The sequence below is a fragment of the Clytia hemisphaerica genome, unplaced genomic scaffold, assembly GCF_902728285.1.
Source record: "Clytia hemisphaerica strain Z4C2 unplaced genomic scaffold, Clytia hemisphaerica genome assembly, whole genome shotgun sequence".
Taxonomy (NCBI): Eukaryota; Metazoa; Cnidaria; class Hydrozoa; order Leptothecata; family Clytiidae; genus Clytia; species Clytia hemisphaerica.
Window position 1 is genome coordinate 884,348 of NW_027103839.1, and position 25,735 is coordinate 910,082.

The 25,735-nt window shown below is 35.9% G+C and overlaps 2 protein-coding genes across 2 annotated transcripts in view; one reads left to right on the plus strand and one right to left on the minus strand.

Annotated features, from left to right (window-relative positions):
• Positions 1-1,228, plus strand: part of LOC136807385 (E3 SUMO-protein ligase RanBP2-like) — a 34,676-nt gene extending 33,448 nt beyond the window's left edge. Inside the window, exon 37 of the mRNA XM_067063964.1 lies at positions 328-1,228. Within this exon, the coding sequence (XP_066920065.1) occupies positions 328-989 (662 nt within the window). The 3' untranslated portion in view covers positions 990-1,228. The remainder of the gene's footprint in view (positions 1-327) is intronic.
• A 639-nt stretch (positions 1,229-1,867) lies between these two features.
• On the minus strand, positions 1,868-14,099 carry LOC136807387 (uncharacterized). The gene is made up of 4 exons (XM_067063966.1): positions 13,911-14,099; positions 13,432-13,740; positions 6,979-7,237; positions 1,868-2,115 (listed from the first exon to the last, which is right to left on the minus strand). Exons 1-4 carry the CDS (start codon positions 13,999-14,001, stop codon positions 2,061-2,063), a joined length of 714 nt encoding a protein of 237 aa, XP_066920067.1. The 5' UTR covers positions 14,002-14,099; the 3' UTR covers positions 1,868-2,060.
• Between the last annotated feature and the right edge of the window lie 11,636 nt (positions 14,100-25,735).

Sequence of the window (25,735 nt, forward strand, 5' to 3'; positions counted from 1 at the left end):
TCTTCATTGCGCTAAAAATTTCCTCATAGTTCTTATACTTGTTGTGTGAAATAAGCATTTCAATGGATATACCTTATCGGGGAAAACTTCGTCGGGGAAAATTTTCGTCGGGGAAAATTTTCGTTGGGGGAAAATTCGTCACTTGCTGGTAGTTGGTAAACGCATTAAGGCCGGGGAAAATTTTCGTCGGGGAAAATATTCGTCACTTGTCCAAAATTTCGTCACTTTTCCCCGACGAAGTTTTCCCCGATAAGGTATATAAGAATTGTAGAAAATTTAGTCAAATTCACAGAATCAATTTTGAAAATTTTATTGCATCTTTTTCAGGTAATCTTTCGTTTGCTTCCCTTGCATCAAGCGGAGAGTCAGGTTTCACCAGCAATGCCGGTCAACAATTTTCTGGTGCCGGTAGAACACTTTTCGGCGCAGGCAATCAAGACGAAGGTGCTCAAGGAGAAGACGATCATGACGTTTACGTAGAGCCGATTGTTCAATTGTCAACGGTTGCCGTAACAAGCGGCGAAGAAGAGGAAGATTGCTTCTTCAACCAAAGATGTAAATTGTATCGGTTCGCTGACAAGAAATGGAGAGAACGCGGTGTCGGTGAAATGAAGATTCTGAGACATCGAGGCAACGGTAAAGCTCGATTAGTCATGCGTCGTGATCAGGTGAGGAAATTGTGCGCCAATCATTTCTTGGTGGAGGAGATGACTTTGGAACCGTTCAAAACGAACGAGTTAACGATCACGTGGATGGCTTTCCAAGATATTAGTGAAGAGAAAGCGGAAGATCTTCTCATCGCCGCAAAATTCAAAAATCAAACAATCTTGTCTGAATTCAAAGATAAGTTTGATAAATTGAAGAGAAATGATATTACAGGCTTGACACCCGTCATACAAAAAGCACCTGAAGAAGGATCACAGGCTAAAGCAACAATCGGTGCATGCGACCCAAAGCTAGCCGAAACCATGAAACAACTCAATTTTTAAAAGAGATCGAAGGGAAAATGATCATTTTGGCTGGCTTGGGATTTGAAATTTTTATTGTTTGGTATTTGTAAAATTCTACTCTTTATTTCACGTCTACTTGAAATTAATTTTGTATCGCCGTAACATTTTTAGGTGTAGACTTTGCAATATCAAAGCCCAGAAATTAATATTTTTTTGATTTTTAGAATACCTTTAGCTGAAAAAAGTAATTTTTTAAATAAAAATGTCGACGTTGGTTACGAGTTTGGAATGAAGCATTTCCGGAGAAATGTCCGTTGATACCCTGTACTTATGTCACCTTTTTAACATGACTTATTAAAGAATCTGTTGATCTATAGACCTTTTCATAAATTACGCCACGAACATCACTTGCCTCGTATTCCAACAATTACCATGGTGATTATGTCCGTTAAGACATTAAATTTTTTTTTTAATAGAAAATAGTTTCAATAAAATCCGCTGGGAGTTAATCAACTTGGTAACAATTTCAAAACGAGACAAGTGACGTAATTTATGAAAAGGTCTATTAGTCCAGTTGAGCTCCTTCAATGGGATTTTCGCATTGAGTTCAAAGCTGTGAAGGGGCTGAAGCTGAAACTTTTGGATGGGAAATGAAGCTCCTTATATCCCATCCAGCTGGGGTTTTTACTCTGAGATTTCAACACTGGTTAAGGCTGTTTGCCTACTGTAACTTACCTAGTAGAAGTAGAAAATAGATCGTTGTATAGGTTATATAAATTCATACATACTTTCTTTTATAATAGATGTGAAATACTAGTTACAAAATGGATAGAAAATAATTGTCTAGAAAATGAAATTGCAAAATGATAGGAAATTGCATAGAAAAGACAAGCATCTGCTCACTCAGGCAAGGTTTTATAAGTTCAACTAAATTATTCATTACTGGAAGTTTATTTACTAGTGACCCACCTAAGACTTAAGCCACTATCTTAGCCTGTAAAGACACTGTTAGCCCTAATAAACATATCTTACAAAATAACTAGGCAACGAGAGGTCCATTGGCGACACGGAGTCCTTCAGCCTGGCCTCATTCACTAAGGTTTCAAAACTTTAAGTGTTGATTTCTTTATCTTCCTCGGTGATGAGTGGTTCTTCCATTTGTTGTCTAAATAAAGAGAAAATGAATTCAATAAAGTGCAGTTTCTAGACCAATCACTCACAACTTTGACTTTCCTTTTAGACTGGATGCACCTGATTGTTCGTTTACAAAGGCATGAACTGAAAATGAACAGGTATGGTTAATTTTCAAGCTTGTGCTTTGGAAGTTTCAATAATGATATAGTATATGCTATTTCACAGTCGAAATGAATCCTGGGTAATCAGGACTGGTTGCGCTCTAGTAACGACTGCCGGTTGGATAGACGCAAAAATCTTCAAAATTTTGGACCAATAGTAAGTCGTCATTAGCGTGCAGTGGTCCTGGTTACTCATTACGGCTGTGAAATTTCCTTCTTCTTTGGTATTCCTTATACGGGTCCATAGCGCTCCCTCCCTGCCAGATTGTTAAGTTAAACACGGATACATATTCTCCGTCAAGTTGAATTGGGCCTCAGACGAAAGAAGAGAGCCCGTTTTAGTCAAATGTCCTTGCTAGAAAGTTTAATATGCCAACCTTCACAGATCATCTTGTGACATCTTGACCTTTGGAAGAGGATATGTGCATCAGCGTGGTGTTTTTTTCGTGTTTTTTTAGGGGGGCGCAAAAAGGCTTTTCACAACACTGATTTCAGCGCCTCTTTCCCCTTTTTACCATACAAATGGTAGTTTTTAGCCCTAGAAAATGGAGAAATATCGAAAAAATTTCGCGCTCGCTCCTTTCGCGATATTTTTGCAAAATTTCCCCTAGCACCGGGGGACTGGTTTTATCGAGATTTCTTAAAATGCTTCTTTCATTTTCTTTAGTAACAAACTTGCTTCATAAACCGCACTTGGAGCACAGTAAAAAGGTACTCTTATTTATTTATGTTTAGGTTTTATTTTCTTATCTGAGATAAAATTTCTGTCAATGGTATAGAACAAGGATTCTTTCTTTCCTCTGTTTCACAACTTGATTATTGAATTACATTGACGTTGTGTGGTTAAGTCTGCTGTTATCATAGGAACACCGTTATCATAGAAAGTTTCTCCTTCGGGGCAAAAAGATCCATTGACCCGGAAACCATTTTGAAACACTGTGCGCTGTTTTTGCTTACCGGAGTAAAGTGTGGCGACAGGCTAATGTTTTGGATTTTTGTAAACAGTATTTGGTAGGGGGGCTTATTTGGTAAGAGTCTTTGAACTTTGAAAGTAAGAACTAAAGCGCTGCAATGCGCGTATGTGAATAGGAAGTATTCGGTTATCAGAGAAATTTTGTTTGGAATAAATAACGATACAAGTTTTTTTATAAGAACAAATTATATAAGAATATAAGGCTTCGATGGCCAAAATAAGAACATGTTAGGAACATTTTTAGGCTTGAAACTCAAAAAGTTAAGAACATTAAGTTAAGTCCTTTATTGTCGCTTTTGTAGAGATGTTTCGAGGCCAAGAGGGGTGATGTCCCAAATAAGTAACAGACTAAACAATGAATGATGTGTTTACATCGGATCACAGAATATTGAGACATCTCTTGTTGTGATTATGTGACGTCACCCGCCCACTTACCAGGAATAAAACAGTTCGAGATTTTATACGTCTTACCTCCTACTCCCAGATAAAAAGGAGAGAGAGGGGGAAAGAGAAAACTGGAGATTTTTTTCGATTTCAAGTGAAAGATTCCTGTTCTACACTGAAAAAAATGAGAGAAAGAAGAGAATAGAGTGTAAGGTGATGTGATATCACTTGAATTGATACGATGATGGGCTGGGAAGAAAAATAATATGGGAGTGATTGGCGTTGTATTACTCAGACAAACTTTTTTGATGTCCTTATTTTAGGGACCACTTGAGACTCATATTCCAATACTTTGTAATATAATATACAGGTAGAGTAAAATTTTAGACTGAAATCTATATCTTTTAATTTTTTCCTCTTTTTTTCTGAAGTATTTCTTCGCCAGTATCATGAATAATGCATGAGTAATGATGTTTGTATCTCTGAGATTTTTTTGTTACAGCGCCAAAAAGAGAGATAATTCTTAAAGGTTTGTCGAAGTAATACGTTCTCTAATATGATAGGGAAAATTTCTGTTGCCTCTGTCACCCAAACAAAAATACTACAGGGGGTCTTTATAACTCAAACAAGCACGGGGTACACAACTTTATTCGAGTTGAGGAAATTTCAAGTTGTTGAGGCTAGTTTATAAGACATTTTTAGCTGAAGGAACATTTCGAGTTATAGAGGTTCGAACTATGAAGAGTGCACTGCACAATAGCTTTACTGGGCTCTACTTAAGAATGATCTAGACAATTTCAACAGAGTTTTGTATGAAAAGCATAAGTGAGTGATCATCCAAAAATGTCATCATCGAGATTCTGTGGTTTTGAAATCTCTTGGTTTTTCTTCTCCCCCTAGTTTACGTAATTCTTCTAATCTAAGACTTTGTAAAAGAAAGTATTTTTATTTTTTATATAGACTCGTATTTTGTGTTGTACTTGCTACATGCTTGTACTAAAGATGTTTTCATGGGCTTTGGATCTCTTTAACGAGGAAACCTTACTGATTTCTTTTTCACTTGGATGAGTGTTTTTTACTTGGATGAACGACGCACTTTGATCACACATAGGGTCTATCACGTAATTCGCAAGGTCGAGAGGTCAATATCGCAATTTTATTGGCTGACCACCATTTTGTTTTGTAACTTTATTATCGAGAGGTCACGCTGTGTAATTTACTTTCTTCGGAGAGATTTAAAAAAACTCCAACGGAACATAATTCTCGTACAGTAATGGTGAAAGTTCACTTGAGTTGGAAGTAGCGAGTGTGTATGTTTCTGTGTTTTTCTGCGATGGAGACGGTTAGTTTTTGATTGACTGACTCTGATTGATTTTGCGTTTCAGAACTGTCGGAACTCCTCCTTTAGATCTTCGCCCTCCTTAAAAGGCTATATACATAAATCTGCTTATACACGAGGTACACTAGGCTTGATGTTAGTTCCTAATATTGACTAAGAGAATAGCTTTAGCTCTGGTTGAAACTGACCTTTGTTCCCTGTTTTTCCAATTTTTTGAGTAGGCAGAAAGCTGGCAGTTAAAATCCTTGCTTGAAAAGATTGAAAGAAGTCATTGCACGGAGGTCAAAAGATGGCCTTCTGCCCTTTGAATATACAGGTTTAAAAGTGTGCCATCTAAAGCAGATCTTATTTCGTTTCAATCTTCAACCGTGATGTGGCCGTTACCGTAACATAATCGACTTTTGAACAACCGGGCCCTTGGTGATTGTTTTAAAGCTCTTTTTGAGAAGATATTTATAGGTTTTTAATACTCTTTACATGACTAGTCAAATCTTTATGGGTGTGTCAATTACCGCTAAAACGTAAGCTCCTATCTTTAAAAAGAAAACCTCAAAATGAAGTAAGCATTTGACTATTTTGTTCACTTATTCTAGATATCAGAAACATGGAGGAAATCTATAATCTTGGTTTTCAAGTTCTCTTTAGGAATGATAAGATGTTTTTTTTGCTGACAATTTCTTTTACCATTTTCCGTCTAAAAATTTCGCCAATTTCGACGACCACTATTTTTATTCTTGTAAAAAGGTTTTAGTAAAGGGTGGAACAAATTAGACGAGTGCCTGTTTCTGTATGCTTAAACCTATGAATCACTGGACAAAAAGCTACGTGAAAGGGAATTGGGTTCTAGATTACAAGGATTGAGTGACGTCAAGTGTACTTATTACCCAGTACAGTTTTACAACATTCGACCCCAGTAAACACAAACACAACCCTCTTTTGTTGTTAGAATTATATGGCCCGTTCATGATAGCTTTAAGGCCGGTCTCCACTTGCGCGCGCTGTGATCGCACTTTTTGACTTCAATCCTTTTTGCTTGGAAAAAAGATTACGTCATAAAAATGTAGCGTGCGCTGGAAAAAAAAGTTGAACACATTTCAACTTTTTTCAACCGTTACGTCAGATCGCGCCAATAGAGTTGCTTCATTTTTCTTTTGACCAATAGCGTGGAAGCTTTGCTCGAAAATATGCGATTGAAGTGCGCGCAAGTAGAGACCGGCCTTTAAGGGAATAATTTTTCGCGGCAACTAATTTTCGCGAGACAGCTTCCCTCGCAAAATAATTTAATTATAACTTTTTTTTGCGACTAACTTCGACTGTAAATTTTCGCGAGGATTTAATTTCGCGAATTGGCGAATTTTTTCAGTGAAAACATTTTTCGTTAGTTTGATTACGAGATTTTGTGTGTACAGTCGAGTCTCCATAACTCGAACGGCTACGAAGAATGAAAATTTATTCGAATTATAGAGACATTCGAGTAATGGGGACTCATTTAAGATAGTTTATTAGCTGAAAGAATTTTTAGCATAAAAAACTTAATTTTCGCGAGGATTAAATTTCGCGAATTTAGCGTGAGATGAGAGTTTGAAAATTTTCGCAAGGGATTATATTTCGCGAAAAAAAGGCGAAATTCGCGAAAATTTGCGAAATATAATCCCCGCGAAAATTTATACCCTTAAGGTAGTCTTAATTTAAAGACCTCTTAAAGGTAGAAAAAAGTCTCATGATGTTGTATGGAGAGCACGAGGACTCTTCGCCATACATACATTTCAATCCCCCGTGAACTCTGACCCATTCCTCTTGTGTGATTAGGGGTTATAGAGTTCATGGGTAGGGTTTTGTAAGAGTATAGGTTCTTGGGTATTCATGTATTCATGATATGCACCCTTGCAATGTCTTCCACGGACCCAACAGCTGCTTGCCTGATTTTACGTCACTTACAACCAATGAGCTAATAGGGTCCGCGATGTAATGTCAGAAGACATTGCAATGGTGCATTATCAATCATGAATATAATAGACAATTATAACGTAAACAAACCTTCTAATGTTGACATCAAAATCATCATCTCCATCATCACCTTCAGTGCACATGTCACTGAACGAAACAAAACTCATTTCTTTTCCAACATTCTCTCCTCGTCTCCGTCTACCGCCATTCAGTGCATTGTTGTAGATTTGGTACGAAAAGTATGATGCTCCGAAAAAGACGCTTCCCACAAGCAACAAATAGAAAATGATTTGACCGGTGTGTCCACCTCCTGTCGACGTTAGCCCGTGTAACAACTTGAAACGAGATCCTGGGGAATAAGAATAAAAATAACGCGTGTATTGTTTACACTTTTTTTATAAGAACAAACTATATAAGAACATAGGGCTTCGATGGCCAAAATGTTAAAAACATGAGGCAACTCTTTACTGGCCACCGGAAAAGGTTAAACTAGTTTTGACTTTATTGCGACCAGTCACCGTTCTAGACTATGTCATCAAAAGAGAGGAAAGAAGAGTTCATTGAGAGATTCTTTTGATGGATTTCGCCCACCTCCCCCCTTCGACAAGCGATGACGTTTCTTCAACGAAAAAACTCTTCAAACAACTCTCAAACTTTCAACTTTTTAATCAAAATTTTTTATTTTCTTCTTCGTTTTTCCACCTCTTCTCTCTCATATAGTAAACAATAAATATTACTCTAAGTAGTATCCCTTTTCCTACTCTCTATTTCGAAAACTATATTGCAATCGCTTCTTGGGTTATCTTTGCTTTATCCGTTTTCACGCAAATGGGTTTTTAAAATCTCAATGACGTGTCTACTTTGATTCATATGTCACAATCAAGTATTAGAAAAAAGTATCTTTTAGTAGTCGAAATCACAGGCCTCTATATCTCCTATCTAGAAACTCTAGAGGATGAGCAGCAAGCCTATTATTTTAGTAGTGCTATCAACCTGACTATAGCTTCCTGCGCTGGTCTAATTTATTGGTATAAACCTTTGTCACTAGAAAAGTTTTGACTGCACTGATGAGTATAAGGAAGTCTTGGTAAAACAAACTATCAATTATCAGTGGTGCAGGCAAACGTATAGTGCGGACAAACGAATTGCGGACAAACGAGTTTCTAGTGCGGACAAACGTGGCGAGTAAACGTTACCTCAGTCTGAGACTAACACCCTCCGTCATAAGATCCTCGGACTTTTGACTGTGACTGAAGGTACCGGAGAAAACCTACATGACCTCGACGGGTACAAGGTTTAGATCTCAAAAATCTAACCCTCTGGAAGTTTACTTCCAGAAATATTTATCAAGTTATTGTTTGAAAAATCTTTTTCTTCTACCGGGCCGGGTTAATCACTTAAATGTCGAAACCGGACATAGACTGAGACTCGTCTTTTTCTTCGTGGATGCGTTAATCACTTAAGTGTTGAAAGCGTCTAATTAAGCCATAAATTCACGTCTTTCTTTCTTCCGTTTGGAAAAAACCGTTTGGAAAAAAACACAAGTAGGGTTAGGGTTTAGGTTAGGGTTAGGGTTAGGGTTAAGGTTAGGGTTAGGTTAGGTCATCAAAACCACCCAGGCTGAGTCACCCTGACTCTCTGGCAGCATGCCTGCAACAGCAAACCCCCAAACCCCACCCCCAAACACACAACAACAAAAAAGGCCTCTTCAATCTCCAACTGAAAACGAAAACAACAAAAAACAAAACCAAAACACTGAACCAACAATATTTATACCCACGAGATACAAGAATGATAATGCACGCAAAGATACAACAGAACTATTTAATGAGCTCTCCAAAAATGCACTAATCATTAATGCTAGAGACCTAAAACAAGGAACTACTCTTAAAATTTACCGCAAAGATATCCAAAAAGTTTTATCGAAAGAAAACTGGATGTATGACTATATTAAATGCACGCTTACTAAAAACTTTATCGATCACAATTCCTATTGCCTAATGAAAGTAAACAAAGAAATTGACATCTCAGACATTAAAACCTCAATAGAGACCACCCTAGAAACTGAAATCCTTCATATTGAACGAACATACAACAGCACCATAGTATTCACAACAAAAGACCTTGAATGCAAATCTCATGTAGACAAACGAATTCCTATAAACCACGAAGTTGCTTATGCCAAACAGTATGACCCTTTATCGAATTACATCTTTAGATGCAAATCCTGTCATTCCTTTAAAAACACAATTCTTGTGAAGAAAAAATTTGCACAGATTGCCATAAAAAGGATTGCTCTAGACCATCATGCCCAAAAGACAAAACCAAAAAATGTCTTAACTGTAAAGGCAACCATAGTACTTATTACAAAGGATGCCCTTCCTATAGAGATGAAATGGAAAAAGCTTTTCTTCAACAGAAAGAAGCAAAACAAAATAGAAAAATCAAAGACCTTGCTCAAGCAGTAAACCATATAACTTCTGATACGTCCACATCTTCCTATGCTAATATCACTAAAATTTCCAAAGATAACCAATCCAACATCAACAAAAACTCCCAGACAATCACCAGTCTAGAGGAGAAAATTAAAGCCTTAGAAGAAGAAAACAATAACCTAAAAAAAGAGAACAAAAATCTGCAAGACCAAGTCAATAAAATAAATCAACTTGAAGACAAGCTTACTCTACTAGAGACTCAAAACCAACATTCTCAATTAAAGGAACTACCAGAAGCTCTTATGACTCTCTCTATAGGTATCTGGAACCTTGCCAGAAACTGCAACGATGAAACAAAAGCACAGACAAAGCTTAAATCCTACATCTCTGCTCTGTATAGTAGACAACTTGAAACAAACAGTTTAGACCAACTAATGGCCAACTGTGGCTTCGTCAAAAAGCCTGCACGAGCTAGAAACAATTCATCTGCATAATATCTCCATATTCTCAGCAATTCGGATATTTTACCATCATGATCCTTACCATACTTCATTTAAATATCCAAGGTATCCAATCAAAAAAAACACAACTACTAGATCTCATTCAAACCCACAACCCTGATTTTATATCGATTCAGGAAACCTTTCTCTATATAAATAGACCTCCAAAAATAGATTTCGAAGGATACAAGGTAAAAGACTTTCGAAGACCCATGAACTGTCATGGGGGAATCATCTTAGCATTCAGAGACACTATCAAACACTCAAAAACTGAAAAGGTGGCCACTCTGAAAAAGAACGAATATATAATTTCTAAGTTCATTCATGATGACAAACCATTAGAACTCATCTCATACTATAACCCCAAAACAGACAACTTGGACATAGAAATTTCGAAACTACTCACTGATACATCTATTCTAGTAGGAGACCTTAACTGTAAACACAGAGCATGGGGAGACCCATCAGAAAACCCAGGAGGAAGAAAACTTTTTGACCTTATCACTAGTGATAACATATCCACATCTTTCCACGATAAACCAACTTTCAAAAGCCATACTCCTCCTCATAACGAAAGCATGATCGACTTAGCACTCTGGAAATCTAGACATAGATATATCAAATCTGTTTCACCTACTCAACTTGAAGATATAGGAAGTGACCACTTCCCTATTTTATTCAAAATCGACGCTAGTCTCTCTAAACCCAAATTCACCAGAAATATTCCACTATACCACCAAGTAGATTGGACAGAGACCAATCGTCGTCTTTCATCTCTGAATACCGATGATCTTTCTAGACAAGGGCTATGTAACCTTATCACTAGTATCGAGTCTACCATAACAGACATCCAAAACGAAATACCAACAAAAACCATAACCACTAGTAACCAGGTACTGAGTAAAAACATCAGAGATAAAATAAAGGAAAAAAGAAAACTTATTAAAATCTTTAAAAGAACGAGAAACGCTATTGACAAAAGAAATGTCAATAGAATCTCTAAGGAGATCAAACGAGACATCCAACAGTCAGAACAAAGAAAACTTCTCGAACAAATAAACAACATTCAATCAGGAGACACCAGAAAATCCTGGAAATCCTTCAACAATCTTTTCAGAAAGAAAAAAGTAGATATCATCTCACATATCACAGATCCCTCAGATAACTCTACCAAAACATCTGAATTTGATATTGCTGAGGTTTTTAGGAAGAACCAAGAAAGTATCTTTAAAGGTAACCCAGTACACGACATTGAGCATGAAAATACTGTCAATCGCTGGTATAACTCTTTCAACAACTATCACAAGCCTATACAAATCTTCATCGAGAAAGCTGAAATACGAAAAAAAATTAAAAAACTAAAGAACAAAAAAGTCACCAGGAACAGATGGAGTGACAAACATACTTATAAAGTACCTCGAACCTTCGCTGACAGATCTTCTCTACATCATCTTTAATTCTTGTTATAACTATGGTTTCTTCCCAGACAACTGGAAGATTGCCAGAATCAAAATGTTACACAAAAAAGACAATAAACAAGATCCTTCAAACTATAGACCTATCTCTCTACTCAACCAGCTTGGTAAGATCTTTGAATCCCTTATAGCAGATATAATCAGATTCTGGGCTGAAGACAACAACAAAATTGATCTTAACCAAGCAGGCTTCAGGAACAAAGATCCACTAATGATCAACTATACCAACTCATCCAATTCTGTTATGAAGGCTTCAACAGAAACCATCAAACCGATACAATATTCATAGACTTCGAAAAAGCATTTGATAAGGTCTGGCACAAAGGCCTCCTATACAAATTGAAAGCCCTCAGAATGCCTGACGAGGATCTATTTATGGTCAAAAGTTTCTTAGAGAATAGAAGGTGTTTTATCCAAAATGGAAACCAAAAGAGCACAATCTTCACTCCTGAGAACGGTGTCCCGCAAGGGAGCTGTCTCAGCCCACTTCTATTCATCCTCTTCGTCGTGGACATACCCACCAATCCTAAAGTCAAACAATCCAAGTTTGCAGACGATCTAGCCCTTATGGCACAACTCCACAAAGGTGACAAACGAGTTGCCAAAGCTAATCCTCATCTCCAAAAACTGATTAATGATATACTGATCTGGTGCAATAAGTGGAGAATGAAAATAAACATCAAAAAAACAATCATTCTTAGCATTTGTAAAGGTATTCATGCCAATACAGCATACACCATCGAAAACAAACAAATCACCAGAAAGACTGAAACCAAATTTCTTGGCATGTTACTAGATACCCATCTCTCTTTCAACTCTCACATCACAAAAAAGATTATTCAAGCTCATCTAAAACTCGATTACCTCATTCGAATGAACAACCTAAACTTCAATCTAAATGCCAAACGTAAAGCCTACATCTTACTCATCAGGCCAATATTCGAATATGGTTCATCCATGCTATGTAATCTCTCTAAATCAAACCAAAACAAACTTGAAATCTTTCAAAACAAATGTCTAAGAATTATTACCAATCAATCTAGATACACTAGAATCTCCACTCTCCAAGACTCCAGCAGAGTCATATCAATCAATCACAGAATAAAAAACTTAGCTAAATCTTGGCTAACTCAGGCCAAAACAAATCCCAAAAACAACGTCTATCACATCAACGAAGTGTTCTTCAATGGCTTTGATCGTCTCTTAACTCCTCATGAAGTTATCTCTAGTCACAACCCATAAAAAAAAAAAAAAAAAGTTATCGATGTCAAAAAAAAATCTTCTTCTTCATGCACACACACCTATTATCTTTATCTCTGCTTCTTAAGCCAAAACACCTCTGACAATCATAACTTTCTTCATCATAAGATCCATGTCTAAAATCAAATAAAAATCTACATTTTCATCCACACACACCAAAACCCCTCCTCTTCTGTCATAAAAGACCTAAACACCTTCTAACGACATGTCACATAGTATCCAAAATCTATTCACAATCCAAACCTATTACATACTATCCACCTACCAATTCTTTCTACTTAACCTCTTCCTACATTGAGTGTTGTACACCTCAAATTACTAAATAGTGGAAAAGGGCCTAGTAAGGCCAACCACTAAAAACATACAAATCGCTCGATGAGTATAAGCAGTTCGCTTAATATCGAGTTAGTTGTTTGAAACTATCAATGGTAGTGGTTTAAAACGTGATTTCTTTCGCAAAATATGAAAAACAAAAACACGGAAAAGCATTTTTTTGATCAGTCGTCAGATTGATTGACGGAACAAAAAGAATTTAAAACTGATCGACTCAGACTTTTTAAAAGTGAACTGCGTAAGGTGTACTTGTAGATTGGGAGTACTTGCAGAAAGCCGGAAGATTTATGATATGTTTGCATTTTGATTCTCATATAATACTAATACTAATATAGTACAGTAGTACCACAGTAGTACTACCACAGTAGTATAATAATACTACTGTGGTTTACTACAAGCACCCTCTTTCACAATTTTACCCATTCTTGTTTTGTCATATTTAGTTCAAATAAGGGTTGATAAAAGTTTCTGGTTACTCCAGAATCAGGTCACTCCAGAATAGATTAGTCCAGAAAATCCTAGAAATAAAATATGTCAAACCTGTTGATATGATTCCTGTCTTTGCACCAACACATTTGCTCACTTCCATTTCATTCAGGGTCCGCAAAATAATGCAAATATTGTATTTCATTTTGGGTTGTAAATTTGTTAACCGATACTCGCCATACGTTATGTTATTGAAAGGTCTTGATCGGAAAGTCAAATCTTCAATTTCTAAACTGTAAATGCTGACATAAGCAGTTTTAATTAGTTCAATGTTTGGGCTATCTTTGGTGATCTTCCAGAAAACGGTGATGCTAGAGTCTGTAATTTGTGTTGTGTTGATTGCGATATCGAAACGTGGAAACTCTGCAAGAAAAAAGAAATCGAATTAAATAGTACTTTTAAAGACTGCGGTTGCATTCAGATGCAATAATCCCATGGAATAATAAAGATCTAATACAATAAGACTACACGATTAGTCGCAGTAGTAGTTTTTTTTCCTTATCCAAAACAGGAAATATTTCGTGTTATCTTACCTGACGAGTTTAGGAACTGATTTGCCACAAAGAATATGCTGAGATGCGCCAGAAAAGATAGCGTAATTTGAGCACCCAATTCAGGCCTCATTTTTCTTCCTTTTTGCTGATAAATCTTTGCAATCAAACTAGTCTTGTGTATGTTGTGTGTTGATGTTTTTTTTTCTTTGGTCACAATGAAGTCGTGCAAGTGTCTCAAACTGTTTTTGAAAATTGTGACGTCAATTTTTGTAACAGTGATCGGCAGAAATTTCAAGATCTTGGTTTTTGTTCCATTTGTTTTTAGACTGGAATCTAGTCTTTTTTAATTGTAATAGCTAAATAAGAATTGATTAATAGGCCCTAGTTTTCCTCATTTTCGGCTAGTGAGAGCAGTAGTCTACTTGAAATCATAAACAGCATTGGTGTTAAGTGGTAAATTGTCCTAGCAAGGATTTATCATACACTGGATATACAAGTAACAGATTTTTGCCGATTTCTTGTGTACTAGCTATATCCGTAGTAATGATATTATTGTTCACTCTCCTTCCCTCATTAAATGATTTTTCACTCATTTTCACAAAATCACTCATCCAATTCCCAAAAGAGACTTAAAACTTTCCTGTGAGAGTCAGATTCTTCCACTTAATTGATAATTATAAGTCGTTATGACGTTTCAAGCTGTGAGAAAGATGCAAAAGACGTGTTGTGTATAAAAAATTTAATGTTGACACCGGAAATTTTCAAACTTCAACCTCAAAAAAACCACCTTGCCACCACGTGCCTCCAAAGGATTTTCATACCACAATGGAGCCAAGACACTCAAGTCTTATATTTCAGCTCTTCTGGGGACAGTCTTGGAAAGATATTTCGTCCAATTGAAAATTTTGTGTCCCTATAAGCATTTGTCTAATGATGTTTTTCTCACATTAGATTTCACAAATGTATCCGGCTTGGAATGCTAGCCTTACTTTCAAACTTTTTTTTCTGCAAATGTACAAAAAGAAAGAGCTGGAGAACTTTTTAAAAATAAGACTGATAAACATTTTTAAAAATCAGACATCTTCGAGCCGCCATGACAGTTGTCCTTTGCGGACAAAGCTAGAACATCAATTGTTTTCTGAAACAATGGAAATACAATACTTCCATCGTTTTATGAGTCGTTTATCCAGTGTATGATAAATCTTTATTGGTCCTAGCTCCTGTTTTCTTTTCTTTTTTCTTTTCGTTGTACATTGATTTTAAACTCTAAACACGGCTAGAACATTGTCTATAGATTCGAATTCTTATCCAGTTGGGCAGAATAGAGTGAACATAGAGTCTGCAGAATAGACGGGTACTACTAAGATCTAACTAGATCTCGTTGGGTCCACATACACCAACTTGCAACCTCAAAGGACAGCGAGCGTAACACGATCTATGTAAGGAAAGCTTAGAGGTTTGTGTCATGCAAAGAAAAAATTGTTTTCATAAATTATACACCAGATCATTATAATCGATTTATATAATGATTGGCTTTCTAAAATGTTTAACTTTCTTGTGGCCTAGCTCCCATTTACATATTCTAAATGGTTCAAAGTTTTGAAATTCTTTTGATGATGTCTCTTGGAGATTTTCAGACGTTTTAGACTTTAAGGAGTCAGTATGATTTGTTCTCTGACGGTGACACTTTTATAGCAATGCATTAAACTTCGTTTTTTAATAGAATATTTGGTTTCTGGTGAAGCACTTGTGGGAAATACAGAGTCACCCAAGAGTCCTTCCTCCAGAACCTAGAGTTATGGTGTGAGTGGGGAATCTTTCGTGCGTGATATAGGTAGGCGTGAAAATTTGTCGTGATCAACGGTCTCAACGTGATGAGTGTTATTTGACATGGAGAAATGGCGTGATGTGTAATTTCGGGGTCATGCTTGTTTTTGTGATAAGAGCTAAATATGATACATGATGGAGTGTAACTTTGTTCAGCAATGACTGGAGTATATTATTTTGAGGCATTATTTTTAATGGTTAGAACTATTACTCTTTACTCGTTGCCTTGAATTTGTTTCTTGCTGTTGTTACCAATCAATTTGGTTAGAATACTTGTTGTACCCAGTTCTTGACAGTAATGTTTGCAAAACGAATTTTAAGCTCTTAGCACTCAATCAGTTTAACATTCTCGGACTTTGTTCTCTCGAATGCGCTTATCAGATAGATAGTTTCTTACCGCCGGCTAGTCAAAACAACAACAGTTCATTTCAAAACGAGAGAGAGAGAGATAGAGAAGGAACTAGTATTATGCTCTCATACCCACAAATCACAACTATGTGCTAAACAATAGAAATCTAGTCAATAAAGTCACTTCTTGATTCATTAGGAACGCCTCCGTGATGGAGTGCTTCAAATAGCCAAGGTATTGGATCTCTATCTCTATCGGTGCAGATACACTCCTTCGCGGAGTGTTTTGCGAGAAGGTTATACAACTGTTGTGGAGACTTGTAAATGTGACTTACAGACATTCTCTGTTTAAGAAAGGACAATATCATGCTAAGGTAGATGTTATGAAAAAAAATGACAGAATTGTATGTTTATAACGGTTGGTTGTGTCTCTGGCAATGTTTTCGATTTGAAATTGACACTATGACATGTATATCAGCATGGTTCTACTTTGGAATGCTGTCTTGGTTAATGCTTTGATTTTCATCAACACATAATCCTTTTATTCTCTCTCTTCAGTTGTCGCTTGATATCTCAAACTTTCCTATCGGGAATTTCAATGAAGGCGCGACACATGCTGGTCTCTGAGGAGTCATTCTCTTAGATTGTAAACTATACAGAGGCGATTTTTGATAAATTTGCGGAATTTGCCATTCGCGGAAACTTTTCGGCTTGCTGCTCGTTGGAACGCTGATTCCGTGCACAATCCAGCTTCTTTAGGAGTTCTTTTTCCGGATAATTAATGGTCAAAGTTCTTTTTTTGGGTCTGTTTGAGCAGGTGTGGTATGGTATGATGGCTAAAACTTCTCATTTTCGGAAAAACATTTCTTGCGGATTTCCAAGATCTTTCCACCTTTTTTACCGGACATACCGGCAAAAATAATTCTTCTGCTGCGTATAATTGCGTAATCTTACTATACTAAATGAGTTTATGAAAAATGTCTGTAACGCTAGCCCAGTAACATATGTTAAGGTTTCTAAAATTTGAACGCCGCGGCTGGAAAACCTATCCACCTTCGATACAAAAAGTCTCGCGCTAAGTTTGACAAGCGTAGAAAACTCGGATTAGAGAAGACTCTACACTGCTATTTGTAAACGAAAAAAGTTCTGACGTCAATTTCATGAAAAAGTCCTGCGACGTCACAAAGTTTCAAATAAAAAGGTGTGGCATTTTTGTTGCACGATTTCGAATTATTTTATATCAACACACGCAACAAAATCCAACATTGTTGTTTGATGATTAAACTTCGTCTAACATTATTTAAAAAGGTTTCAATGTTGGTTGCATTGCATATGCGCCGGTCTTAAGCTGTCCGCATGCGAAGCAAACAAACGGGAAAACCTTCAGTGCTCAATCGCAAAGCGCGAGCCTCTCCTTCACAACTAAGGCTTTTTCTTTCCAAGAAGCAACTCTCTCACCACCTCAGACACCTTTGGGCGTCTGCAACGACGGGTACCCTCGATAATTTTGACAGGGTCACTATGGCATTTCATTGAACACAAACTTCCGTTATCTTAAAAAGACATATCATCGAGGCTTACAGAAACAAAATTTTGACTAATGTAGAAAGTTTAGAAGTATATTTTTTATTATGTATTTGGCATTTTAAGCCAAAACGATGTCAGGAATTAACCCACGTTATAGTATTTTAAAGGCTTTTGATGCGCAAGCAAAACCGTTAACCGGCGTTTACGACGACGGGAACCGTCTAGTAAAACACTATACCGTATAACAAATGGCCGCATAACAAATTGAAGTTTCTTTTTTGCCCACCCAGTGTCTGGGTTTTTTATTCGCTCCAAAGTGGCTATAGCCGGGAATTAGAAAGTAATCGATCGAAAAATAAGGATCTTTATGAAACGTTAACTTTATGAAAAGCTTTATTATAAAGGTTATGCATTCAAAGGCTTCGTTTATGTTTAGTCCACTAGATTATATAGTTTAGCTTTTAATTCCTAAGTAAGTGCAAGTCGGCCTGCAAAAAGAATGGTATTATTTTGACTCTTATGTTCTAGTCTGTTTATTTTTGTGTTAGTTTGTATATTTGTTTGTTAATAATTTGGTTTATGGCATTCCTATGACCTCAGTTTTTTTCAAACACTTCAACCGCACCACTTAGAGCGATTGAATTTCATTCATGTTGTACTCAGTTAGCATTAAACGATTCTGTCGTCTACATACACAAGATCACTAAAAAAGGGAATAGTTTAGGAGAGGCGTGAAAAATTCAGGTGGAGTAAGCAGTGGCGGAGATGTTTACAGTTTTGTTCCAAAACTCTACCGCCACTTTTTTTCCCGTAAACCGCCCTGACGCCCAAACTCTTTCCCGCGTTTACTGGCCTCTAAACGGACGATAGCATCGTCTAAGTTGGCATCTACACTAACGAATTCGTGTTCATCCTATATTACCTGCGGTTTTGTAGAGGTCTGCGTTTTGGACTAAGTTTTACTACGTGATGTCTTTCTCTGTGTATAAAACGATCAGAGCTGCCCCCTTGTCATATCGTATCTACAACGTCTTTTTTTATATAAAAACAAACTATATAAGAACATAAGGCTTCCATGGCAAAAATGTTAAGAACTAGTTAAGAACAGCTTAAGGCTTTGCGAGCTCTAAAACACTCGATTTCTAAAGAAAATGGACAAAAATGCTCACAAAATGGTTGAAACAAGAACATGTTAAGAACATTTTTAGGCTTAAAACTCAAAAAGTAAAGAACATCCCAAGGCTTCAAAAATTTAGGATGTTCTTATAAAAAAGCGTGTATTACACTAGAATTTTAATACATTGAATATGCGAATGATGTTGATATGATTATGATATTTTTTATGTCTTCTTTTCTAAGGCTTGTTTTAAATTGACGGAATCACTTACTGGATCGATTTATTTGCATCGAATATTCTCGATGACATCTTCAAATGATGTTTAACAGTACTAAAAGCGACCTCTGACTAAAGCGTGTGTTTGAAATCTCCTTCCCTACAGCTACTTGTAGCGCTTGTTTAAATTTTCGTTAAATTTATTGAAGGACGTGATTCATTTCGCAGGGGCAATCAGAAAAAAACAAACTAAGTGATGAATGGCCACAAGTTTGATTTTTGTGTCATAATTAACTTTTGGCAAATGTACAACGCAATATTGTGACGCCTGTCTCTTAAATTATATCATGTATCTGACAAGTACACTACCTGGATAGCCTAGCAACACATGCAGAGTGCTTGAAGTGATCAATGACGTCACATAGTCACCGTAGAGATTGTCGAAATAGAAATACATGCGCGTGAGCCAAGTAAAAATAATCTATTAATCCGTTTTCTTTACACGGCGCACTACAAAATTTGAATGCTGGAATTGGATGACGTATCAAAGCCACATAAACAAAACCAAAGAGAGATACAAAGAACCCTCTGTGTCATACTAAATCCTTATGCTTACAAATTGTTTAAAAGCTGGGCGAATCGATTTCAACCATTGTTTTTCACAAAGAAAAGTTTGAACAAAAAAACTAGTAACAATGGACCAGACTAGAGTTTTTCATACGAACTATAGCAACTAAATATTCGTTGATGATATCATCGACAATGATGGTATGATGCAATCTCTTTGGTCTAGTATACGTTTAGGGTATTTGTCTTCGTTATGTCATCCAATTCAAGCATCCAGTCGGAAAAGTGACCCGGGAGGGGCACTCGATTCAAAAATGAATGTACGTGTGGCCCAAAATTAGGCCTTTGAAATCGGACCCTTACAGTTTAGAGAAAATTTAGCCAACTTTGAGTTTGGGGGAGGTTGTCATACCCTAGAGTAACAGAAGCCCGGGGGGGGGGTACTTAGGCAAGTGGAGGGTACGGTATGTGCCGCCCTTAAGGGTACCTTTTTTGGACTTCCAAAGTCCCGCTAAGGGTCGGAAAAATCAGGAATTTAATCGAGCTCATGGCAGATTAGTACGGGCTTGGTACTGGTTTGTGTTATCTTTGTTTTCCCTAATTTGTTGTCTCTTCATATTTCTAAAGGGATTTTATTTTAGCTTGAATTGTACACGAGATTTTGTAAAAAGAGGTCTTTTATGATAAACCTCTAGATTTTTATCTCACTTACATAAGTAAATCTAATTACTAGTCATAGCTTTCACTAAATGCCCCCACATAAAGATCATGTCAAGCACTTATAAAGCTTTAATGCATTAAAAATTAAAACATTAAAAAATAATCAGGAATAATTCATTGATTTAATTATTGATTGATTGGTTGATTGATTGATTGATTAATTGATTGATTGAGGCATTTGCTTGAAAAAAAAATTATAATTAACATTAACAAAATACTTAAAGAATTCGCAGCTAGATAATTTAATAAAATTTAAGGAAAAGCTGGAAAAGCTTCTCAAAAATATATTTAAAAAATTATGGTACATTAGCTTACTGGTTTTCACATCTCCTGTTTGTTTTTTTCTCTCCAGTTTCTTTCTTACAACAATATATGTCATAATTATTATTCACAATAGACCTTTTCTGATAATGCCGCAGACATCTTAGATTGTAGGCAAAATATATAGCGGTGAATAAATCAACAAGGCAACCAATCAGAAATAGCTTTCTTTTTTCATTGGCTGCTATATTTCAACAATTCTCTATTGCTACTTTGCCTAATAAACAATAGTCAAGAAAATACTACGTATAAAATTTACCAAAAAGTTCTGCCCCATCTTAAATTGGGTGAAATAGAAACCAATCCTAGTCAAGGCCCAGGCTTTGTACGCTGTGATTGCACTTCTCTCAAGCAAAATCTTCTATGGTTGTTGGTCAAAAGAAAAATAAAGGAATGCCAATGTGGTCTATTCAGACTTAAAGTCGAGAAAAGTTGAAATGCGCTTTAATTTTTTTTCAAGTTCATAGTACTTTTTCATGATGCAATCTTTTCTCCAATCTGAAAGGATCGAAGCCATTTAAGATGATCGCAGCGCAGACAATGAAGAGACGTGCCTCCAGGAAGCTAGACTTTTTGAGTTTATAGCTATATACTTTCACTTTATTGTGTTTCCGTATGAATGTCTGTGTATCTAGTCTAACCACCGTTAAATGTCTTCGGGAAGGTCCTTCTTAACTTGGAAAGCCAGAATTGGAGCTATTTCACCAAACCACTGGAGCATAAGTTATTTAGAAAAAGTTGAATATGCGCATGTAAAGTTAAACAAATGTTAAAACAGTGAATACACTCTAAGTGAGGTAAATCTATTTTGAAGACCAAAAGAAAAAGTTTGTTTACATTGATTGACATTCAACATTCATTCAACCACTTTTGGATTCAACTTTACAGACAAAGATAAATTACAGTTTGAACAAAAATATCAAATGTACGTACATTAAAAAACTTGAGCAAATTTCTTTAAAGATTCCAGAAAAAGAATTGAAATCATTGCTGAAATTAACTTCTGACTAAATTACAGTATTTAGTATTCAGTTTCAAAGACAAGAAACAAAATTTGACATACAAAACACTTTTTCCAGTCAATGATCATCATAACCAGTCTGCCATTTTGTTTGTTTTGATTTGCACAAGTAATATTGTAATTCGTGTTATATCATACACTGTTATAATTTGCATTTATAACACTCGATTCAGCTTTTCAAAGCTAAATCAAAACTAATAAATTGTAATATGTAACAATGGTAATAGCATATAACGTAATATTTTTTATTAACATCTCTTTTATCACCAAGAAAATCAATGGTATATAAATATCTAAAACTAAGTATAAAGCTCTTTCCTTTTATGTACATTTAAAAAAGTTTTTTCTGTTTTCGGAACAAAATATATACTACTGTATGTTTACTGAAAAATAAAGACTGTAAGGCCGCCCAAACGGTAAGGAGATAAAGAGAGTAAGATAACAGTCTAGCATGGGAATCATCAAAGTGTCAAAATAAGAGGCCGGCTGAGATCATCAGCGAGGGAATCGCCAAGCAACTCGAAAAAAAAAAAAAAAAGCCAGAACAAGAAATTACGGGGAATCAGAGTCTGCAAAATGTATGAATGATGGAATCAAAACAACAACAGAAAATCTAGACTGGGCTGCCCGTTCTAAAAAAGATTCCATTTCAAGAGAAAAGGTGGAAGAGAGAATATTGTATGTTGTAGATATAGGAGCAAGGCAGTGAGAAAATCTACGACCACACAATATTTTCTTCCAGCTTAGCTCTGAATGAAAGTCTATTTTCAAAAATATGCCAATTATTTATATAATAAATGCATTCCTCAACTTCATCAGAAATTTCAATAACTTCAGTTTTAAAAGTATAACTTTTATTCAACAGCAATGTGTAAATGTTCAAATTTTCTCGATTTATAATTCTGTTAGTAGAGTGTACGTAGCTGAAGTCTATGTTCATATTCGTAGTTAGTAGATGAAAGATGTATGGAGCAACAGATTTGTTGTGAATGATTTGGCTGAGTAGCCTAAGTCTTCTGCTATCTATGAGGGTGGTAATGTCAGCTAGGTTGTATAGTTTGTTCAGTAAGTTCCTTGATCGTTTAGATACACCGAAAAGTGACTTAAGACACATTCTTGCTTGGGTATTAAGATGTTCAGCTTCTGATTTTGTAAGAGTCACAAGTTCTAGACCGTATAGAAGTTTGGGTACAACAATGCTATTGAATAGTGTAACAATCTGATTGGGATGACACAGTCGAAAATATGAAAATATGCATACTACTGTCTCGAAAAAAAAACCGAACATTTATTACGGAAGAGACTAACTACGGGGATGCTTGCGCGACAAAAAACAACAAAAACAACAAAATTTCGAGATTCCAGTCCAATATCTATGCGTGAAACTATAAGTGCCTCCTCGTCGCTGCGCTCCTGCGGGGGCAATAAGAGTTCCTCACTTTGCAATCTCATACTTGCACCACTTTTTGATTTTACTGATGGACCAAATAATTTTGTTAGCGCTATCAGGATCATGATAAAGTGAACGAAGGTACTTTCCGAGGGGTAGGTACTTTGGCATATTGAGGGTACGGGTGTGTGCCGCCCTTAAGGGTACCTTTTTTGGACTTCCAAAGGATTGGAAGATCAGAAAATGAAATTTCAATCCACTAAGGGTCGGGAAAAATTCAACTTCTTGCCTTTATCGGTTCAAACCAAATATCGGAAAAAGATGTTCTGTGTTTAGCAGGGGTGGTGTAACGTGTAACGTGTAACGGCCAGTATTTCAAAATCCCAAAAATACAAAAGTTTCGTGCTAGAGATGAGATATCGAAGCTCTACTATCTAGCGCTGTCTCCGCGTGAAATATTCCTTCCTAGTATAGAATTCAACTTTTTTCTTTTTGAGATAAAGTGCTTTTCTAGGTTATTAAAAAATGTAAACAGACCGCTGACCAGAAAACGTAAAGGTACTGTGGGCGTCTACTTTAATTTCCGCTTGTTGAAAATAAATAGAACGAGAAAAGTTGCACGAGTTTTTTTATGATCACAAGTTCCAGAGACATTTAGAGAAAAAGTAATTATTTTTAATTGATGGAATGTGGCTTTGTTGATGGTAAAATTACACTGTTTTTTGTAGCTTCCGTCTTTTTAATAAGCTAATTTTTTTATGATAATCTCATTAGAAAAATCAAGTTTATGCCTTATGCATAAAATGCAAAAGAAACGGTTTGTTTAACCCATGATGCATGAAGTCTAGAGTTGTGAATGTGAGTAAAAAGGTAGTAAACAGTTGAATGGTCCTGTAACATGTTTGATATTATCATTGAGAAGTTTACTACATTTTGTTTTTCAACAACTTTATACTTTTCTAATGCGAATAAACCCGAAAATAATATTGTGTTGAAATCATCTTTTTGGTTTTTGTGATGGGTACGGCAGGGCTGTCATGTGTGTCCGAAAGCTGATGCTAGACTTGATATTGCAAATAAATCAGGTCCAAAACCTCTTCTAAAGAATTTGTCCAATAGTCGTTTAAAAGAACACAACGGTTTATTGAATAACAAAATTACTATTATCCACATACATTACTTTCCCTCGGCCAGTACAATCGGGATATATTATCTTGTCCCTAGGTAACTGCTGTGTTGTAAAAGACAAATCAATAAGATGAAGTTATCAATAAAAAATTCTGCTGGAGTAATTAGTTATTCAAAAGACTGTTGCGTTCCCTTAAACAGCTATTTAGTGCCTGGCTGGTAGTGGTATAATAGAGACAGAATTTTTAAAAGAAAAAACTTTTTTACCATAAATTTTCAATGAAATGTGTGAGTTTTTCAGGAAGTTACCTCAAAACCAAAGAAAATATGACAGTCTAGATAAACTCTAGTCTGAAAATCTGCAGTATACTATCTTCATTTTCTGATTTAAATAGTCGTTTGGGGGGAGAGTGCAACGATCGTTTGAATAACTCGAGCATAAATTTTTTTAATGAAAGCGTCACATATATAATAGACTTTTTCGCCTTTTCATCCCCCATACTGAATTGTGTACAAAACTATGGTGGCTGAATTGCCGTGGTGAGATTGCATTGAAAGTATGCAAAATCTATGCAAAAAGAAAGTATTAATAAAACTTACATGCATAATTAGCATTATATTGAAGTGTAATCTTGTAGAAGAAAGATTAAATTTACTTCTCTTAAAAAGTAAAAATAATTATATTTGCTCATCTCTTAGAACAACTATTTCAAAAAACCATAACATTAGACATAAACTCAAGCTGAAAAATCACCAGCGAAGGTAAAAAAATAATCCTTTACGGCTGGCGGTAAATTATTCTCCTGGGAATAGAACCGCCAAATGATCAAATCAAAACATTGATCTGAACCCCCTGATTTACAGCGGCTTTTACTAATGTCTTGCGCTTGACCTTGTATATCAAAACGGGGGTTTTAATATTTTCTTGCACAGGAAATAATGTGTGACGTCATAATTACTGCTTTCAGTTTGCGTGTTTTGAAATTTTGATACGTGTGTACTCCGTCTTTGTGGAATTTTTTAATGACATGAAAACAGAATATGCTATATCTTTGAGAACAAATTTCTAAAAGGCTTTTGTTGTTCTGTAAATATTTCTTTTTGGATTAAGAAATTCTATCTTTTATTGTTCTAATGATTATAATATTTCTTTATAAGATGCATTGTTGTCTTTTTAATCTTTGCATATGTTTTGCATATTTTCCAACTAAATCCAACCGCTGCTTTTTTGTTCCTGTATTTTTTCATATAATTCAAGATGGCGGATGGAAAGACGAAAAGGTCTATTGATTTGTCTTTCACAGTTTTTTGTGCTCTAAATTCTGACTGGCTCAAAAATCTCGAGAGCGCAATTATTTTACGTGTAATCACTTTTGGGAATCCTCTTTATCACGTCAAGAGACAAAGGATGTTTCAGAGATAAAAATCTTTAAACAAATTTCAACAATAAGTTTACAATCATGATTTAATTACAACTGATCATGGCCCCTTCATTTTTTTGCCGCAAATGACTATTTTAAAAACTCTCGGTTATTTCTCAAAATTCTTTTCAAATTGACTTGAAGTGTGTCCTAAAATTAGCACTTTCACCCACTTAAAATTCAAAATTTTCTTTGTTACCCAAGCATGATGGACAACGTTAGTGTACACCAATATTTGGCCCCATTTCTTCAGCCCTCAAA